We start from the raw sequence: 20949 nt of genomic DNA, 5'->3' as shown, positions 1-20949 counted from the left end.
GCTCCTAGAAATCAACACATCACCTTGCAGTGTGGAAAGAAACAAGGCATCATCTGTGCAGCGCCGGAAAATCCCACACAACGCCTTATTTTTCAACACATCTCCTTCACTGCGACCCTGATGCATCGTTATTTTTGACTCATATCAGGTACTGTGTGTTAAAAGGATACAACCACTGATTGAGGATTGAGACTTTAAAAAGTGATATCTTAAATTGTGCATATTGGATTTTGCCTTTTTGGTCTTATTTTATTCAGATAAATATTAACTATTTTTCTAAACTGTTGTGGAGTAATTTTTGTGGTATTTTCACTGTGTTACTCTGAGTTATTGCACAACTGCTCTATACATTGCTTCCTAACTTAAGCCTGCCTGCTCTGTGCCAAGCTATCAGAGGGTGAGCACAGGATAATTTGGATTGTGTTTTGACTTACCCTGACTAGGATTGTGCCCCCTTACTTGGACAAGGGTGTATACCTTTGCCAACTAGAGACCTAAATTCTACCAACTACAAATGTGGTTACTGAACTGGCCATGAGACTGTGCACTCAGGTCCTTTTATTGACATGCTCCCCTGACTGCTGATGCCTGTGATGGATAGGTGTTGGGTGGGTGTTGTTGCAGCCTCAGGGGATACGGGATGTGTCATTACTTGTCCAGCAGGACACTGCACTATCCTTCTGTATGCCAGGAGCTTCCCTCTGTGTAACTCAAACTGTTTCCCTAATATGACTAACGTCGACATAATATGGCCTTTAATTTCGTGATTGATTCGACTGCGTTGAAAACCTAAAGCTGCCTATGTGGCACAACCAGCCAAATGAAGCATGATTAGGTGTGGTTGGAGAAATGTTACAATCGTGCGGGCATTAAGCTTGTTAACTTAAGCCTGCACATGCTCAAGTGGCATTATACTCTTGCACTCGATATAAAGTGTACCAGTTATTAACATTTAAGAACTTCCAGTGCCACTCTAGGGGCTTGATAAAATGTCATGCCCGTCTCTATAACCTGACTCTGCAAATGGGCGCAAAGGAGATCAGTGGAAGGTATACCATTTTAAGGAATGCATTTTCGACGAGGCATGTTTTCCAGGCCTCGCCCGTAGCGGAAATCAAACATCTGACTGTCGAAAACCAAACAGAATATGAGAATTCACCCTGGGCAAAAGGGATTATTCACAATATATCATTTGCCATTGTAGTTTTGCTAATTTTATGTTAACTTTAACCATTTTATCCTTTTAAATATATATATATATATATATATATATATATATATATATATGTCTTATCTAATTAATAGCTTAGATACTAATGAATTATGAAAATATGTAAGCAAGTCAAATTAGAAGAATATTTTGTACCAGTGTTCAAAAATAATTTCTGCATGAACTGCTCGCATGTTGTGTTTAAAGCTCACGCACCCCTTACTTCCTATTTTGTAACCTTTTGATGAGTTTAAAGTCAGCATTTTACACTTGACATCCATTCGTGTCTGTAGTATATTGCTCTTGTCATGGTGTGAATGTGCAACCATTCTTCCTTTTCAGCCTACATGGATAAACCTACCTTCTAGAAACTTGCTTGCTTGGTTGATTACAGCTACTTTTCAATATCTTTTGTCTTGGCAGAAAACAGCAAACTGTAATACAAGTGGTGGACACATTTGGTGGATTTTTCTTTTCGGACAATGTGTGCGAAACAACCACCCACGTTGTAGCTGGGAACCCGCGCCGCACCATGAATATAATGTTAGGGATTGCCCGCGGGTGCTGGATTGTTTCCTTTGAATGGGTAAGTATTGCATTATGGGCCTATCAATATTCATGCCATTTGTTAAAGTATTTCAAAACAAGTGTGCCATTCTTCCAGGCACATTCCTCCATATTTTAGGTTTCTAATTCTGGAATATTCTCCTAGATTAATGACTAGAAAGTCCTATGGCCATCTTGCACATGTCCATTCTGTGCTAGCCATTTTTCTAAAGTCCGCAAAAAAGTCATTGACTGGTAAATTACTTGTGCTGCATCTCACTCCATCGTTATTTTGCACACTATGCCACCTCAGTTTGGACCGATCTATATGAAAATCAATCCTGACCCTTCTCCAGTGGGAGCAAATGGGCCTGGACTGCCAAGCCAGGTCCTCCCTGAACCGGTATGCAAGCAATTGAGGCCCGGTTTCGCCCTAGTTAGGGCTTATCAGCCAGGAATAGCTTGATTCCAGTGACACAATGAGCACGGGACCCACATCTGGGCCTACCCGACCCATTTGAGGCGACACACTAAAGTTTGCAAAAAGTGATGGATGGAATACTTGAATTAATCTCAGCCACTGGTAATTCCTCAGCACCACGTCCCAGTCCATTTTCCTGGCACAAAGGACCACCAATTCCCTGGGTACAGGGTATAATGGTGAGATGCTCCAATGAGATGCCTACAGCTTGGTAGTGTCTTCCACAAATTTTTTTGCATGTTTTATAATATTCATGGTTCTCTCCACTTAGATCTTACCATCTTGATAACTTCTCTCACTTGATTTTGTCATACTCCTTCAAGACATGTATCATCTCAACCTTGACGTATCAGAAGATCTTGTTTACTCATGCACCGATTAGCCCGTTGTACAAACTGTAAGGCTGTGGAATCGCCTTCCCCTGCCAGATCACAGTAAGCTTGTTAACAGCTGTGTGTTGATAGTACGTATAACATTCACTCTTAACTCGGAGGAGGAAGCCTGTTCCAGACTACTTTGTTTTTTTACTAAATTTAACCAAAACCCAACAAGACATATTTTTTATTTAATTCAGTGTCTTTTGCAACAATAACCATAAAAACTCCATTATCATTTGCACACCAAACTGAACTGAAACATAGAATCAAATCAGTCTTTCACTAGATAATGGCCACTTTAGAACTAGGCCTGAGCAAAATTTAAATTAAATTACTTTGCATGTAAATAAAAGGAGAGACCTAGAAAATCCCTGTGGTATACTCTTAAGAGCTCTACCCTGGAAAACTGGACTGCCCTATTTTCTTATTTGTTCACTGCTAGTGGGGAGAATCATCCCCTTTAAGGTGGTATTGTTAGGTATTGAAACATTCTTTAATGCCTGGTTCTGGATAAGACTCGATTTCGAGGTTGGAGGCACTGCTCTTTGCTAGTTTAACAATTTTGGCCATGACAATGAGTTTGAGGATAGGAATTTCGGGGCACATTGGCTCGACTTGTAACAGGTTATAATGCTTGTCTTCACATAGTGTCTTTTTATTCGTATATTTGGGCTTCCTGTAAGGTTCCCATCCAGAACTGACCCTGCTTTTGGAAATGAGAATATGAATGAAATCTGGAAAATTTGGAGCTAGTCCTGGAAATTGTGATCTGATAATTTGAGTACTCTTGTGTGCTTTCCTTTAGCCTGCACGTGTCCTATTTCCTACATCCTATAAGTATGTTTTGTATTTAATCTTCTGAAGACAAAATCATTGTGCATTTTCCAACACTGGTCATGTTAATTCAATTTACAGAAACCGCCATGGTTAGGGTCCTTGCGTAACAGCGTGACCCCAGTGTAAAAGATCCCAGTCATATTGTGGGCGTGGCCTGAAAGCATTTCCGGCTTTGGAGGCGAAGTGTATAAAAGCCGAACTTCTTGCATGGTTTTGCACATCTTAAAGCACAGCCGCCAATGGTGTGAATTTTTGCTTAAACACATTTTTTCAATGGGTGAGGGAAAACGTTTGTGTATGAGGATGTAATCAATTAAGTAGCAGCCCTCCACCCACTGGAGTATTTTGACAGATGGGAGGGAAGTATTCGCAGCTGTTATGAGTTATTGTTTGCAGAAATAGAATCATTGCCCCGTTTGTGTGAACTGTTGATGATGTGTGAGAAAGCGGGACAGAATGAACAGTTTTTCTCCTAAAAATGAGTGCGAGGAAGGAGGAGCGGAACTCGTGACTTATGACTTTGTGATTGCATTCATGAGAATTACTGAAGTTTCCAAAACATCAGAGTACAGTGATAAAGATGTAACTTCGTGAAACAAAATTATTTTGTAAGAGTGACCACCGAGGAATCAAAAGTTTGTCTAGCAATTACACAACGTCCTTTTTACTCATAATCATACAGAACAATTTGCTTTATTATATAGCGCTATATATAGCAGCGGCGCAATTTTAAGCACTGCCTGTAACAGTCCTTACTGTTAAACCAGTTCAACTGTGCCCAGTGTATCGAGCTCGATAGAAAGGCCAAATTGGTCCTGGTGGGATTAGAACACGTTTCCTCATGGCCTACAGTTTATACCGGATGTCAGCAGCGAGCACTTCACGCGCTCAGCCATGTCGCAGATTGATGATAACGTTCTCTAAGGTGACACCGGAGGAAACATCTTCCAGCGGAGAGCTCCTATAACACGGTTGCACACATATAGCCAAGTCATTTCTGTGATATCAATATTGGCTTTGTAATTTAAACAGTTTGTGTAGCACCAGCAAGTCACTTTAAACTAATTCATGGCACTCTGCAACACTGTAAGCATAAAAATGGGCAAAAGTATAATTAAGAAAATACAGAGTAGTAGCAAAATAGTCTGCGTCGTGCCCCATTTTAGGAGAGGTCATCCAGATAAGTGAACGCACAATCATTTAGAAGTACATCCGGATTTTAAAGATTCAGAATTGTGTAGTTACAGCCATTGTTTAATATAACCTTCCCGTGGCTGTCCCTGACTTACTGCCTTTTGTGAGCCGTATATTTTAAAATGTATTTTCTTTTCTTACTATCACTTTCATAGATACTGCGTCATTTTACTAAAATTCAGGTTAGTGCTTAATGTCCAGGAGCAGGGGTGGCTCCTCCAATTTAGCGGAGGAGCGTTGCACCACTGTTAAAAATACCCCCAGACACTCACCAGAGATGAAAAATAAAATGGTAATAAAGTTAATTTATTACCATTATATTTTTCATCCCCAACCCCGAACCGAGTGTTAGGGCGGGGCTAGCTGAGTGCCAATAGCATGGAGGAGTGGTGGACTGCCTGTCCATTGTTTAAAGTGCTCATGCCTCTTCGGCCGGCTGTCTTGACGGCCAGCCGTCCGTGCACACTTTAAACCTCTCAACATCCGGGTTGAAAGTAAGCACAGGCCTCCAGTGCACTCGAGAGCACTGAGAGTGCCCGCTTCCTCCAATCCTGGTGCTTCTCTCATGCAGCTTAACAGCATGAGAGGAGCACTAGGATTGATTAAGGGAGCTGGAGCCTGGAGAGAAGATGGAAACCAGAGAGAGGAGGTCACCTTGCAAGCAAGGTAAGTTATTTTTTATTTGATTTACCCACTTCTGCTCCTACCCCCACTCATTTGCCTGCCTCACCACTCTCAGTGGTTGTCTGCCGCCCCTGTCGAGGAGAGTCCAGTTCATTGTGGGGGTTTCCACTCTGAGATCTCTTTAATGCAATAGTACACTATAACATAGTCAATATTCGTGCTATGAAGACCCTTCATCTATGGTGAGTGGTGGAACTGGCATTCTATCTGATCCACCCTCATAATGCTGCAAGCGATCTCTTCACCCACTCCACCATCTGACATCCTTGGACTCCCAGTCATGTCATGGCTCTTCCTCATCCTGCTCCTCGTAACGGTCCTAGATATTCCTGGACTCCTCTCCCACACAGTTTATGGCATTGACTCCTTACTTCACCAATCACCCCGTCCTGTGGTCTGTGGAGATTCCCTCCAACTTCTCAGCTTTAGCTTTTCTGTGACTAATGGTGGTCCCTGATGTGTGAGTGAATTTTGGGATTTGACATTTAGAAATCTCTCTATTAAGTGTTTACCACACAAAAGTCACCCCCTCCATGCTGGGACATACCACACAACACATTCCACGGCATACTATCTATGACACACACAATACTATTTTACACCAAATATAAAAATAGCTCAGATCAGACTTGGAGGTGATCTGGAGGAGAAGTCGGAGTGGATACCATTAGAGAATTCTTTAATGGTACCCATGCCTTAAAAACACGGTCACAGGCTCCAATTACTCATATATATATATATATATACACACACTGTTACCCCATGCAACAAGAACGTTCATGAACGTATGTAACACAGCAGCAATGAATCTCTATACACCTCAATTGCGAACATGCTGAAAATTGACCTACGTAAAATTCTCTGTGGAACATTAATGTGGAAGACAATTTTTGAAAATAGGTGTCTTACCTGTATGCAAGCATAGATTTGACATGTGGTCCATTTTAAAATGGAACACTTTAGATAGCATTAGAAAAAGAGAACGAACAATTGCATGCAGTTAAGAGACACCGCCTCACTGAAGCAGATAGACGAAAGAAATAAACATCTGTGCCAAAATACGGAATACAGAAACTAGCCCAAAAAAGAGTCCAACGTAAATTATTTCAGTAAAAAAGTACTTGATGGATACGGTGCAAAACATTCTTTTCACCGTTGGTGCATCCTCCAGTATTCACAAAAGTAAATGGGTCTAGTGGGGTAGGACACTGCTCCCAGTTCATGTAACTGGTCCAAGAGTGCATAGCTATTCCCTAAACCTTGTGTCTTACATCTAGATTAATTCTGTTCGGCAACTATCTTTTTCACCAGAATGGTTGACCCCATCTGTGGGCTTAGTAGTAAATAACTGAGACCACATATGGTCGTGGGTTTTACTCCCATATGGGGATCTATAGGGAATGTCCGTTATTGGATTAAGTGTAGCTAAAAGGACTATTCCCCACAATCCACGTTTCAAATCTCTAAATGGCTTAACCCCAGCACCCACAAAACCATCACCCAAGACCTATTCACCAGCAAACTAGGCAACAGGAATGCCCTGTACACTAGAATTGACACACAACTGACCAGACAACTCTAAACCACACACAATGCATCAGCCAGGCTCACACTTAAGCTAACACATCATGCACACATCACTCTATATCTCAGGGAACTCCACTGCCTTCCAATCCACAAACAATCTTTGTTCAAATTCCTCATGCACATCTTCGAAGCCAGTGCCTAATTTGTGCTTGCTGTTTCTAGTGCAGAGCACCAGCACTTATTTTTGAGGGCCGGCACTTATTTTTTTGCCTCATGCTTTTACTGTGAGCAAGAGACAATTATGGGAAAGACGGAGGAAGAGAAACATGAAAAGGCGTCACAATGGGAGAAAGCAGAAAGCTGCAAAAGTGAACTGGAGGGGCAGGGAGTGGCTTTAAATGGATTGAAGAGGCCCAAAATTTCTTTGGGATTACGCTGTCTCAGTATTCAGTGTTCACACATTTAATTGCAGTAGCCACGTGTTTAAGAGGAGGGCTTTGGGAACCGGCATGTTTTTATTTACAGATTAAGCACTGTTCAAAGGTCTAAATAAACTGCAGACTCTGCATACCTCAACAACTGCATCAACTTCCACAACCCCACCAGACAATTCTGATTTGCTGGATTACTACTTGCAAACACCCCTTGCAACTCACAAACGTTCTTTGTCCCACTAGATCTTTAGCTGAGCCCTTTCCCTTTACAAGAGCAAGTAGTATCATGGAAAAATGATATGATGTCTGTGGGTCAATTATGAAGACCTCTCAAATTGTGGTGACACAAAGTAAAGGATAAGGTTTTCAGGAATAGGACTCTGAGATCATCAAGCCACAACTTCACCCCACTATGGGTTCTAATGCGACCATACCTCCCTGGAAGATGTTACTACCAGGTGTTTAATTACAAATTATACATGGTGATCCCCCCCCCACATGTTACTCCAGTCCATTGCATCATGGGGCTTGGAATGCCACAGGGGGCCATCCTCTAGGAGCTTAGGATATTCCTCATTTTCAGATGACCAACTAACAGGTTGACTGTCTGGCCTGTGTTTGGCCATAGGTGAAATTCTAGACAGCCAAATCCTCACTGCCTATGGAGTACCCCACTGGGGCTTCTGCACGGCTCTCAAACACCAACCTCCAAACCAACTGACTCGTATGCCATAGCATTCTCTCACAGCCTGGACTTAACGGACACAATGCACAGGGCCAGACATGCACAGCCATGGATGCATACTGACAGCTCGTCCCTATCCAGGGATCATATCTGACAACCTTGATTTTGCTACTGGAAACAGTTGGTTATCACACCGTCATTTGACGCGTCTAAGAATGCCACTTATGTGGGGCCATCATGAGAGTAACCACAGGGGACTCCCCTTTCTGTCTAGAACATATATCTGTAATCTAGTTCCAGCATGTACTCGGCCATTCAGGCTAGAAGGATCAACTCTTAAAAATATAAAAGAAATGATTAGGAGCACAGGAAATTAATAAATATTTGAACAAAATCATATTGACTATTGTAATAATTTCTCCAGAATCAAACTTTGTGGGGCACAACAGGAAACATTTCTACAAACACAATGAACATCTGATCGGATCAAAAAAGTGGTGATAGAGCAGGAACTACTGGACGAGTTTCATGTTCGTATCCCAGAGCAACGTCTGTTTAGAGTACAACATTTGACAGACTGCAGTTAATATTAGAATTAAGAAAAACATTCTTTGCACTGGCAATTGCAGTAGAGACGTAAGAGCTATAAATTGCATTAAAAAGCAAACAAACATTGTTCTACAAGCTAAGTAAAGTAGCCGCCTGAAAAGCAGCATATGAAAGCAAAGATGCACTCAATACTTTTAAAAGCTTAGGCTCATTTATTTTGTGATATCTGTGACTAGTTTAAAGTATTCAAGGATGTTATGCTGAAATATCTTGTATTAATGGATGCAATAATCCTATGTAATAAATGATCTGAAAGGTTAATGAAACTTTACACTAAAAGCTACCAGCATTACCCATTTTTCATTAGTCCTTATGTGCTACTTTTTCACTACATCTTTAAACAAGCAAATGCTATCATATTTCCTCTCTGTTTCATTGCTTATCTCACAAATTCTATTCTGTCTCATAAATCCAGAGTATGGCATCTATGCGGATACATCACAGATGACAGGTAAAGATGAAGAAAGCCACTGCTTTTCTCAAATTAGAAATCGGGCCCACCATGCACACTTTTCTGATAATTTTTTTTATTGCAAATGTTGCAGTGATATCAAAGATGCTATAGAAGATGTCATCTGTGATGTAAAATATGGAGAAATTAGCTGTGCATTCCGAGAGCGCAAGTTATAGTTGCCTTAGGGCAAGAGTTATGGTTACTTGAAATACCTCTAACTAAAACTGCTGAATTTCTATGGTTTTGTGCATGTAAATTCAGAACCTAGCTGTAACTGCCAATAGGCATTCAACCCCGTGCCACGCACAGCCTTTGGCGATGCGCAGTGTGGGTTGGCCGCAGGGCCTGGTCTGTGGCCAGGCCCTGTAGCTAACCTCCCAGGCACCCTAGTGGGAAAGGTTGGGGTTTAATTTCTGTGAAATGAGTATTGGTGCCAAAATCCATCCTGACCTGCTTAATTATCCAAGAAGAGGCCACAGTTTCATGCAAAATGTCTACCCAGCTGGAGTAATTTCTACTGACTAATTAGGAAGTGCTACCTCATTGGGGAAATGTATAGTGCATATTCCACACTACAGCTGTTTTTTTTAACGCAGCGGGGGTTGACCACAGGCATCTAACCCCGCACCACTCACAGCCTTTGAACGTGCTGAGCACAGGGTTGATCGCAGGACCTGTGGCCCAGTCCCCCCCATAGGCATTCAGCCCTCGCCACTCACGGTCTTTGGCTGTGCATGGTGGGTGTTGGCTGCAGACACCCAACCTGGTACCACGCACGGCCTTTGGCTGTGCATGGCAGGTGTTGGCTGCAGGGCCTGGCTTCCTGCCAGGCCCTGCAGTGAACCACCCATAGGCATCTAACCCTGCACCACGCACAGTCTTTGGCTGTGCACAGCGGTGGTTGCCTGCAGGGCCTGTGCCATGCATGGCCTATGGCTGTGCGCAGTGGGTGTTGGCTGCAGGGCCTGCGGCCAATTCCCATAGGTATCCATCCCTGCACCACACATGACCTTCAGTTGTACACAGTGGGTGTTGGCCGTAGGGCCTGGCATGCGGCCAGGTCCTGCAGCAACCCTCTGATGGGAATCTAACCCAGCGCTATGCACAGCCTTTGGCCATGCGTGGCAGGGGTTGACCAAAGGGCCTTGCACCCGTGGGTGGTGTTGGCTGCAGGGCCTGCACCAAACCCTAGTAGACATCTAACCCCGTGCCCCACAAGACCTTTGGCTGTGCACAGTGGGGGATTGTTGCAGGGCCTACGGCCAACGCCCCCTAGTAGGCATCCAACCCTGTGCCACCCACGCCCTTTGGCTCTGCGTACTGGGGGATGGCCATAGGGCTTGGTTCCTGGGCAGTCCCTATAGCCAACCCCGCCAGGCACCCTAGGGGGAGAGGTTGAGGTTTAATTTCTGTGAAATGAGCATTGGTGTCTGAATGCATCTTGTCCTGCTTTTTTTTTCCCAGAAGAGGCCACAGTTTTGCGCAAAATGTCTACTCAACTGGAGTGCTTTCTACTGGCTAATTAATAAGTGCTACTTTATTGGGTAAATGCATAGTGCATAGTCCACATTACAGCTGCGTAAAGGACCCCGAGGTAGTGCATCCAGTGACCTTGCATGTTTGTAATTTTGGTAATGTGATTGTTCCTCGAGCGTCTTCATACAGAAATCTGCAATAATATGAATCCTCATGTGGAGGAGACAAATAGACTATAAAGAGTTGAATCTCCAACAAACAAGGGTACTTCCTCTTAATTATATGTAGTAAGTGCTTCTTTGTTTGGAGGAGACATGCTCATGTTCCTCTGCATTAAGAACGAATCTCCAAAATCAGCAGGAAATGTGCTGGGAGGACAAGAAAGAACCAACTTGCCACAGTCACTATATAATTTATTGCCCTCCTTGGGACCGTAGGGGGAGCTTCAAGGCCCCTGAGGTACATGCCGGTTTCCCTCGTCCCACGGGTGCTGGCATCGCCCCTGTACGCATGGAGCTGCTAAAAAACAGTGCTCCCTAGGTGCAGGAGCAATCTTTTCATCCTGACAGCAGGCAAAAAAACAGATGAAAAGTCCACTCCCGCCTGCTGGTAGCAGACTTACAGTTTGCTGTAGCTTGGCAGGAGCTGTCAAAGCTTCTACCAAGCAAAAGCAAGTTGCTATCTCCCAAGGGGGGCACCTCGGGCAATAGGGAGCTTGCTGGGGGGGAGGGAAAGTGGAGCGTTCCCCAGGGCCATTAATGGCTCTAGGAGGAGGGCCATGGGGCCCCTCCTTTAGTTTTGCAGAGGGCTAGCCCCAAGGAGGTGGCGGTCCCTGGGGCCAAAAAGGGCCTCCTCTTATTTATCCTTTGGCCATGTCCTGGGAAGGTGGTGGTCCCAGGGGTCAAATATGACCCAGAAGGGGAACTACATGGCCACACCCACCTTTCAAGTAGTTTTGTGCCCTGGCAAGGTGGTGGTCCCGGGGACAATTTTACACGTCAGAGGGGAGTCCACGCGGCCCGCCTAATTTTTGTGTCACAAGTCCCGGGGAGGTGGTGGTCCCCCGGGCCTTCAAAGGCCTAAGAAGGGGGACCGCGCAACCCTCCCATTCATTTTATATATTAACACCGGGGAGTGGTGGTCCCTGGGGCTCAAACTACCCTTACGGAGAGAGGCCGCCTGTGCCCTCTTCCACTTTTTTTTTTATGTATGCAGGGCCCTGGGATCAGGCACACCCAAGGGCTAAATAAAAACAAAAAAAACAGGAGCATTGATGTGCGCATGTTTTTTTATTTCCTCCAGATCTGCGGATCCACTGTGGTTTCAGCAACAATTTTTTTTTTTTTTTTTTTTTTTTTTTTTTTAACCTTTGCCAGGGTCCCTGGGGCACCCCAGAACCAAGGCTAGTGGGTCAGGGTATTCCTACCCCTCCCCCTTTTCTTTTTATTTTCCTTTCTTTTTGGGACTCACCGAGTCCCAGAACAGCTGCCAACACATCCTGGGTGAAGTGTTGGCAGGCATTCAAATATCAGCATGGGAACTGTCCAGTCCACGGAGGCTTCACGTTCCTAGAAATACAAGTTTCTTTTACCGTTAATAACTCCAAAACTACTTAGCGAATTTACACCACATCACAAAAAGCACACTTTTTGGATTAAGAGCTAGCTTTCTGGCAAATTTGGTGTAATTCCATACAGTGTTTCGGGCTGTAATCGTGTCTAACAATCTCTACAGAAATTGCATTGGGAAAAGCATTTTGGGACCCCCTCTTTTTCTCTGCCCCTGCTCGATGGATCACCTCTGAACTTTCGAGGCAGCAGCTGAGGTGAGTGGCATACTAGTTTTGAAAATTTCGTGAAGATTCGTCAAATGGCGCCAAAGTTGGTGGAAAAACAAAAAACTCTATTTCTAAGAAAACTAGGTGGTAGCCACTGTGGAGTTATAGTTAAATCACACTTTCTTTTACTAAAACATTAGTACAGAAAGCATTCTGTTGTACTTTTTCTTGCTTGCTTTCCCTGATAAGTCTCCGACCTAGCCCTCAAAAAATGTATGTTTACACCTACCAGTCTCCCTAAGCATGCCTCTCCTCGTTTTCCCCCTACCTCAGTTTTCCCATCCTCTTTTTGTCCATGTTTCACATATACATAGGTATAACTATAATCAAACACCCTTCTACATCTCTCTCTGTTTTCATATTTACTCCTAAAATACAAAGAAGAATTTCTGGAATTCTACACCTCTGACAATTTAAAATAGTTTATCTGACCTGCTGCTCCCTTCATACATACATCAAGGATTTTCCCTTTCAAATCCATGTGGTTTCTCCCAGTCTGAGAGAGAAGAACCTCTTATCACAGTCAGGAGTGGTTCTGTCAGCGATACTGCCAATTGCAGTCACATTTATGCTCCTCTCTCAAGGGTACAACCCTAAACGAAAAAGGATAATGAAAATTAAGACTACATTGCATTGCGTAGAGGAAGTAAGCCAGCAGTAGCAATTTTTATCTCCATTCTGCTTGTTTTTTGGAGAGGCCACAGACTGAAGCATCATAATAGGGTGCAGTTACCTGTAAAAGGCTTCCAGAAACTCCTTAGTTGTCTGTCATAGTTATTCAGGGCCATAAAACAACTGATCTTTGTGTCTGTGAACCAGTCCACTTTTCCTATATTTGGAGGGATCTCCAGTGATAGGAGTGAGGAATTCTCCACCTTACTTGTGGACAACACATCTGTAAATCTAGAACAATGCTGAAGCAGTCCTGAAGTTTTCAGCTCCCGGGGTTTTCTTCTGAGAACTAACACTTGTAGAATTGCTGAACACAGTTGGCAAACAAAGCTTTTGTCTCTCTTATCAGAATCCATCTCCATTTTACTTTTGAAATCAGCTCTTCTTTTACACTCTACTCATCTTGCTCAATAAATCTGGTTAATACCTTACTGTTCCAAAGTCTCGTTTCAGAATACCTATTTTGGACAGGTCTTGCCTTTACTAAAAAAAAAAAAAAAGAAAAAGTGACACTGTGGTGAACCCCAAAGATCTGCATAACAATTGCATGGTCACCCATCGTCACTTTCTTGGCTAACCTCCTATAGAGCTTTGTTGAGACACAGCTCAAATACTTGATTGAAGAAAACTACCTACTTGATGAACTCCGATCTCACTTAGGGGGTCATTATGACACCGGCAGTGAGTGGAAATGTGGCGGTTGTACCGCCAACAGTCTGGCGGTACATAACGCCACATTATGAGAATGGCAGGTTGGCTGCAGCCAACCCACCATTTCTCCACTCATACCGCCATAGTGGTATCAGCCGCTGGGCTGGAGATATCAATCTCCAGCCCAGCGTCCGGCATAGTACCACCGAAGGCATTATGAGCCGGCCTACCACCATGGTTTTACGCCACGAAAACTATGGCGGTATGCCCTACCAGTGACAGGGAATTCCTTGTCACTGGTAGGCGGCTCCCCCAACCCCCCAACACACACCTGACACCCCCCCACACTCCCTCCATCCAAACTCCCCCACCCCCTCCGATCCTCACACTCACTCCCCCACCCCCTCCGATCCTCACATTCCACCACCCCTCCGATCCTCACACTCACCCCCTCCGATCCTCACACTCACCCCCATCCCCTCCGATCCTCACACTCCCCTCCACCCCCATACACGCACACACCCACAGACACGCACCACACATACACCCAATCACTCACACTGGCATACACGCATTCACACATGCATACTTCCAGACATGCTCGCACACATTCTTACACACAATCACACTGACGTGCAGACACGCACTCACTTCAGAATTTTTACACACTCCCACTCATACAACTACACAAACAACACAACACACACAGACGCATTCACACACACACATTCATGCACACACTCAGACACACACACAAAACACACCCACACCCTCCCTGTCAGAAGGCCGACTTACCTTTGTGGAGGAGGTCTTCTGGCAGGGAACGGGAAGGGGCGCTGCTACTGCCTACAGCGCCCTGCCAGCAGAACACCGCCAGGTGGTATCACAGGTCATAATACAGCTGGTGGCGTTCAACTGGCGTGGCGGTGCTGGTTGTAGCAGCGCCAGCTTACCACTGTCCGCCAGTATGATCACTGCCGGATTTCCACCCTTCTTGTGGCGGAAGTCCGGCATTGATTATAATATGGCGGACGGATGGTAGCCGCGGTGACGGTATGTTGACGGCCGTCACTGCGGCGGTAGGTGTTTTTTATCGCCATTGTTATAATGAGGGCCTTAGTCATGATGTAGCACAGAAGCTACAAGTTTTAAAATCGTTAATGATGCCCTCAACATTCTGGATAAAGGTGGCTCATATCTCCTTAACCTCCTTGCCTATCTGTGACCTTCACCATGGCGAATCAAACCTCTTCTTAAAATCCTAAAGATAGAACGGGTTGAATAGCACAATTCTTATTAGTTTGTTATCATGCTTGGAACACCCATGTCTATTAAAAAAATGGCCAATTTCCTCTTAAACTCATATATATAAGGGAGGGAAGGCTGCCTCTCCAATTAACTACAGATTAATTGCCCTCTTAGATGTGGACCTTAAATACTTTTCTGTATGTTTGCTGCAGCATTTAGAGTCTTGGGCAGTAGATAATGGCAGACTTTCCATAAATCAAGCTAGTTTTATCAAGAACCAGGGTACAATAATGAACTTTATGGCGCTGGATCTGATTATCAGTAGATCAAAGTCGGCAGGGACCCCATTATATTTGTGCTTTGTTGACTTTAAAGCAGCTTTTAACTGTGTACCTCGTGGCAATTTGTGGGAAAAATTACAGTGAGGGGGGCTGCCCTCAGCCATCTTGAATGCTATTGGATTACTTTATTCCAATACAAGGGTGAAGGTTACGCTTGGGGATGGCTCATATTTATCCAGGGCAGTTGAAACAACAACTGGTTTAAAACAATACTGCGTTTTAGCACCAATTCTCTTTAATGTTTATATCGCAGACCTCTCTACAACGTTAAATAGCCAGTCTGCCCATCCACCCACACTTGGTGGTCATCAATTTTTCAACCTGCTCTATGCGGATGACCAGCTATTGCTCAGCGTCTCCAGAATAGGTATGCACAAATTGATGAATAGTCTAGGAGGGTATACAAAAACAAATGAGTTGGAAATAAATCAGAGTAAAACAAAAAAGATTGTCCTCAATCGCAGACCCTCTAATCAGCGTAAGTGGCATTTAAATGGAAAGATAATAGAGGAAGTAGTCACCTACAGGTATTTAAGGGTCAAGATAGATTCAAGAGGAACCTATGTGTGTCACAGGGAAGTGATAAAGAACAAAGCACAAGCCCTCATTCATGCCTTTGGAATTCTAGCAAAGAACATCCTTGGGCATATCCTTACACCATTAATAGCAGCAATGAGAGCAAAATTGCTACCAACGCTCTCTTATGGTACCGAAATAATGAGGGGGATGGGGGAAGCTCTCCTGGATAACATTTTGGTAAAATCCTACAAGCAAGTTTTCCGTTTACCTACGTCGGCATCTCCGGCCCAGGTTAGACTGGAATTCTCGCTAGTAAAGCAGTCATTAGCTAGACCTGCAGCGTTTATTAAATGCTGTCATAAATTTCGGCATGCCCCAGAAGGGACGTTCACTAATTTAGTATGGCAGGAAATCAATCTTGAAAAAGGCAATAGTAATTGTAAAGAGTATTTGGAAAGAAGCTTAAAGCAGCTGGATCTGGATGACTAATGGGACCACACGTTGTCTAGTCCAGCATTTAAGAAAGTAGTGAATAAATCAAGTAAACTACATAGCTGGAAGATAGGGAGGAATTGGCTAAAAGGTCTCATGGTTGGTTGGTTCTTAAATTATATAAAACATTTGAAGAATCACCAATGATGGCCGCACCTTATTCTTTAAAAATTAAACAACGTTTTTTTAAGGCTAAGGCTAGGAGATATGCCAACTCTAGACCTCATGCCAAAATGGAAGAATTAGTTTCAAAGAGCCTATCAGGAATGCCACTTATGCCATCTTGCAATGGAAACTTTAGGGCACATGGTCTGCATTTGCCCAGCCTTGGCTATTCAAAGAAGAAAAATGTTGAAAAAATAATCTATTGATTTAGGGATTATATCATGTAGACAGGCCCTAATCGAAGCACTGGATCCAAAAAAGAAAATACTGAACATTAGGCTGGTCCAATTTTTGGAAATCTTTATTTCTGTTACTGCCCCTCCAAGAACGTAGGGATTAAGAAAACTGGATAACCAATAGAGCAGAGTACCTCCATAGATATTGGGTCAGGATGTGTATACTGTGCTTTAGAAGCAATTATTTACCATCTAATCAGTACCTAGTTACCCGGCTAAAGGAATGTAATGCACTTTTTGGCCAATTTAGCACTTTAAGCTAGCAAATTTTAAATATCAAATGTCCTTTGATACACTACTCCCAGGAACCCATGTTTGACGACCAAAAAACGCTTAAAAGCCTGATTTAAGAACTGGCAACCAGTAGAGCAGAGTACCTCTAGGAATCGGGTTGGGATGTGTATACTGTTCTTAAGATTTGATTATCTATCTAATCAGTACTCAGTTACCAGGCTGAAAAAACATAATGTACTTTTTGACCAACTTTGTATATGAATGAAGCTAGCAACTTTTAAATATCAAATGCCTTTTGATACTCTGCTACCAGGAACCTATGGCTGCTCACCAAAAAATGCCTAAAACCCTGATTTAAGGACTGGCTCCCCCCCAACCAGATATTAATAATGCTGGGGGAGTTATCCCATGTTATATTGTGATTTTACCTTTTTTAAATGCTCGGCAATAGCTTTATTGGAGGTTAATAGGTATGAAGGATGTGGGGGGGAGGGATAATTTTGTGTTTTATCATTATTTTAACCATGCTCTCTATATTTGTAAATGGATTCATAAGAGGTTAATGTATTTATTGCACTGTTTATATTTTTCATTACTTATTGCATTCATTATGTCTTGTGTTATTTATATGGAGATGGAATGTTTTTAGTAACTAATAAATACTTATGCCTAAACTCTGCAATACCTAAAGGCACTCACAGTTAAATTTTGTTTTCTATCCTCAGCTTTTACATAGAACCTCAACTCTACATTTTCAATTACAGTAACCGTTCTTATCACTTCTAAGCTGATGGCACCACATTCTGTGCATTGAATTCATAGCCCCGTGCTGGATGAAATTCATGCCTGAAGGTTGTTACACTACCATAAGCTTAACAGACATTAAAACAGAATTTAACCTTATCTCCCCATCCAATTGCACTATCCTGCTTCAGTCGTGGCTCAGCTCACACAAGTTACAGCTTTGTGCTGCAACTCCTCCATTGTGAAGCATACCATATTTCTGTACTTCATCGTGGCCAAAACCTCACACTGCAAATATACATTAGTGCTAATGGGTAAATTCCCAATTTTAATATTTTATGCAGCAGAAATACGATTTTGTTGCCCTGCCATATGATGGCTGTACTGGTGCATTTGATGATGGTACCTATTTTTATGGTCATTCCTAAGCATTTGCATAATCTTGCAGAATAGGGGTGAATGATGGGTGTATGTTTACATGTTAGATCGGTCGTGGACATTTAATGACAGTATTTGGACATATAGGGGGTCATTCTGACCCCGGCGGTCAGAGACCGCCGGGGCCAGGGTCGGCGGGAGCACCGCCAACAGGCCGGCGGTGCCCCGCAGGGCATTCTGACCGCGGCGGTTCGGCCGCGGTCAGATGCGGAAAACCGGCAGTCTCCTGCCGGTTTTCCGCTGCCCTTTAGAATCCTCCATGGCGGCGGAGCGCGCTCCGCCGCCATGGGGATTCTGACACCCCCTACCGGGAACAGGATGGCGGTAGGGGGTGCCGCGGGGCCCCTGGGGGCCCCTGCAGTGCCCATGCCAATGGCATGGGCACTGCAGGGGCCCCCGTAAGAGGGCCCCACTATGTATTTCAGTGTCTGCTATGCAGACACTGAAATACGCGACGGGTGCCACTGCACCCGTCGCACATACCCACTCCGCCGGCTCCATTCGGAGCCGGCTTCCTCGTGGGGAGGGGTTTCCCGCTGGGCTGGCGGGCGGCCTTCTGGCGGTCGCCCGCCAGCCCAGCGGGACAGCCTGTATGGCCTCCGCGGTCTTTCGACCGCGGAGCGGCCATATGGCGGTTCCCTCGAGGCGGGCGGCTACCGCCGCCCGCCTCAATTAGAATCAGGCCCATAATCCCATACTTTCGCATAGCAAGAAACACATCATGTCCCCAAGCTGCCCGAAAAGCATGCAATCTATGATTCAAATCTTTTTTTTATTCATTTTAACTGGTAACACACACACTCCTACATTCCAAGCCTTTTGATGCACATGACTAGGGGGAGTCACAAGGGAAGGTGTGGTGGGGACGGAGCGGTCATTGCAATACAAGAAGGTGGACAATGGGATAACATGGTGGGGGTCCAAACAGAAAGGGAGGTGGTCTTCACCACACAAGTGACGTCTTTGTCTGGTGTTTAAGGCCCCAGGACTGTATGATGCAGAGTGTCGAGTTCAGGATATCCCCACCTTATCGTGGTGGTCATGTGTGGGCTTAGGCTGTGTTAGTCTCAGGACTTGGACGTATTTCGGGCAGGAGAGTTCACGGAAGTCTATTGAGAGGAATCGGAGGCATGAACCCCTTATTTTATTAAATGTGGCAATTTGTTTTCAAATGAGGCCATGAGGTTTTTCATTCCTATAACATCCCAAAATCTGTGTAGCCAATCAACATGTTCGGTCATGAAGTCAGTACCCCACCTGGAAGTGATAACCTGCTTGGCTGGTCAGAGGGCTATGGTAATAGCCCTACCTTTGTTGGAGTGCAGCGAGGTAGGTCAGTGTGTTCGAGAGCCCTAACAATATTTAGCGGAGGAGAATAGGGACATCTGTGTTGAAGATATCAACGTCTTTCAGTACATCTTTCTAGTACCAATTAGTTTTAGGGCAGCCGTAGAGGAGGTGAGTCAAGGTGCCTGCATGGCAGCAGCTGTGTCAGCATCACTGTTTGCTTCTTTGCCTCCACTTTGCTCTCCTCGCTGGGGTGTAGTACCTGTAATGCATTTATTTAGTCCTTGCCTCTTTGCCTGCTGCACTGAAAGAAGGGATACATGCTTTGTGGAGAATGTCAGTCCATTTTTTAGGAGTAAATGATGCATCAAACTCTGCCTCCCATTTTCTCTGATCTGGGGATTTACTGGTGTCTACAGTCTTATTCAAGAATGTATATATGGCTTCAAGCAGGCCTTTGTCTCTGGTTTTCATGATAATCTATTTTTCTAATTTCATTAGGGGTCTGTTGACCAAGTTGCAGGTCTGGGTTGGGTTCTTAATGGTTGTCTAGTGCCAGATTTCCACAGCCCGGGGTAGTGCTTTTTGAGGAGCCAAGAAACTTTCCAGATATGAATCCCAGAAATGCCTTGGTCTGTGAAGCACCAGTGCTTCTCTGAGATTGGCCTGTTCTATTCCACCATGTAGCAAGGTTGGGCCACTAGGTAGTAATGAGTGAGGTGGGGGCCGATCAGGCCTCCCTCCACAACAGATAAATAGGCTCTCTTCCTAGCCATGCAAGGTTTCTTGTCTACCCAGATGTAGGCCTCCATCATATGCTCTAGCTTACTACCAAGGTGTGGTTGTTAAGGGTGAGTCCGAATTATATACAGTATCCTAGGCAGGAGGGTCATTTTCACAGCAGCTATCCTGCCTAACCTTGAGAGTCCTCCCTGTTTCCGGGTTTGTAGGTCCAAGCAAGTTGTGGCAATGAGATCAACGTAATTACACTCCACGTTTTGTCTGGAGACTGACAGATTTTGAGCCGTAGGTATGGTACCCAATGGCTTGCCCATGGGAAAGGGAACTGGTGCTCTAATTGGAGCCCATCCTGTTGTGGCACCATAAAATTAAGGGATTGATTGTTTCTGAATGTTTATTTTGAAACCAAAAATGGTGCCCAATGCCTCAAGTTCATCCAGATTGTAATTGGACTATGCTATAAAGGACTTTCTCTAAACGCCCCTTTCCAGTGAAAATAAGTGTGGTAAGTGGAGAGGTATGTATTGGACTCCAGGGGTGCTGTGTCCACTATGTACAGGCTTGGGCAGCCTCCCTGTCGGTGTGTGTGCTACGCCTTTCTGATGTTTGGATCTCTGTAATTCTATTTTTATGGTTCTGAGCCCGAAACTTGTATATGAGGAGTCTTCCTGCTTCATTTCTTCATGCATAATATGTTTTTGTTTCATGCAGAGGAGGACGTACTCAGCCCTATCCACGTCTAATGCCCTGAGCTGCTTCCTAGCTAAGGTCAACTGTCTGTGTAACCTATGGGTACCACATTACTTATGGGCCTCTTTGAGGTCTCTCAC

At 44.2% G+C, this 20949-nt stretch overlaps 1 protein-coding gene across 2 annotated transcripts in view; it reads left to right on the top strand.

Moving 5' to 3' along the window:
* The window catches only part of MCPH1 (microcephalin 1), a 1086437-nt gene that overhangs the window by 347387 nt on the left and 718101 nt on the right, over window positions 1-20949 (top strand). For both annotated transcript variants that reach the window (XM_069235811.1, XM_069235810.1), the window contains exon 11: window positions 1634-1796. In XM_069235811.1, coding sequence (XP_069091912.1) covers window positions 1634-1796 — 163 coding nt within the window. The remainder of the gene's footprint in view (window positions 1-1633; window positions 1797-20949) is intronic.

Source organism: Pleurodeles waltl, chromosome 5, assembly GCF_031143425.1.
Source record: "Pleurodeles waltl isolate 20211129_DDA chromosome 5, aPleWal1.hap1.20221129, whole genome shotgun sequence".
NCBI classification, from domain to species: domain Eukaryota; kingdom Metazoa; phylum Chordata; class Amphibia; order Caudata; family Salamandridae; genus Pleurodeles; species Pleurodeles waltl.
The sequence above is the reverse complement of the archived record's forward strand: the minus strand, read 5'-3'. Positions and strand labels throughout refer to the sequence as shown.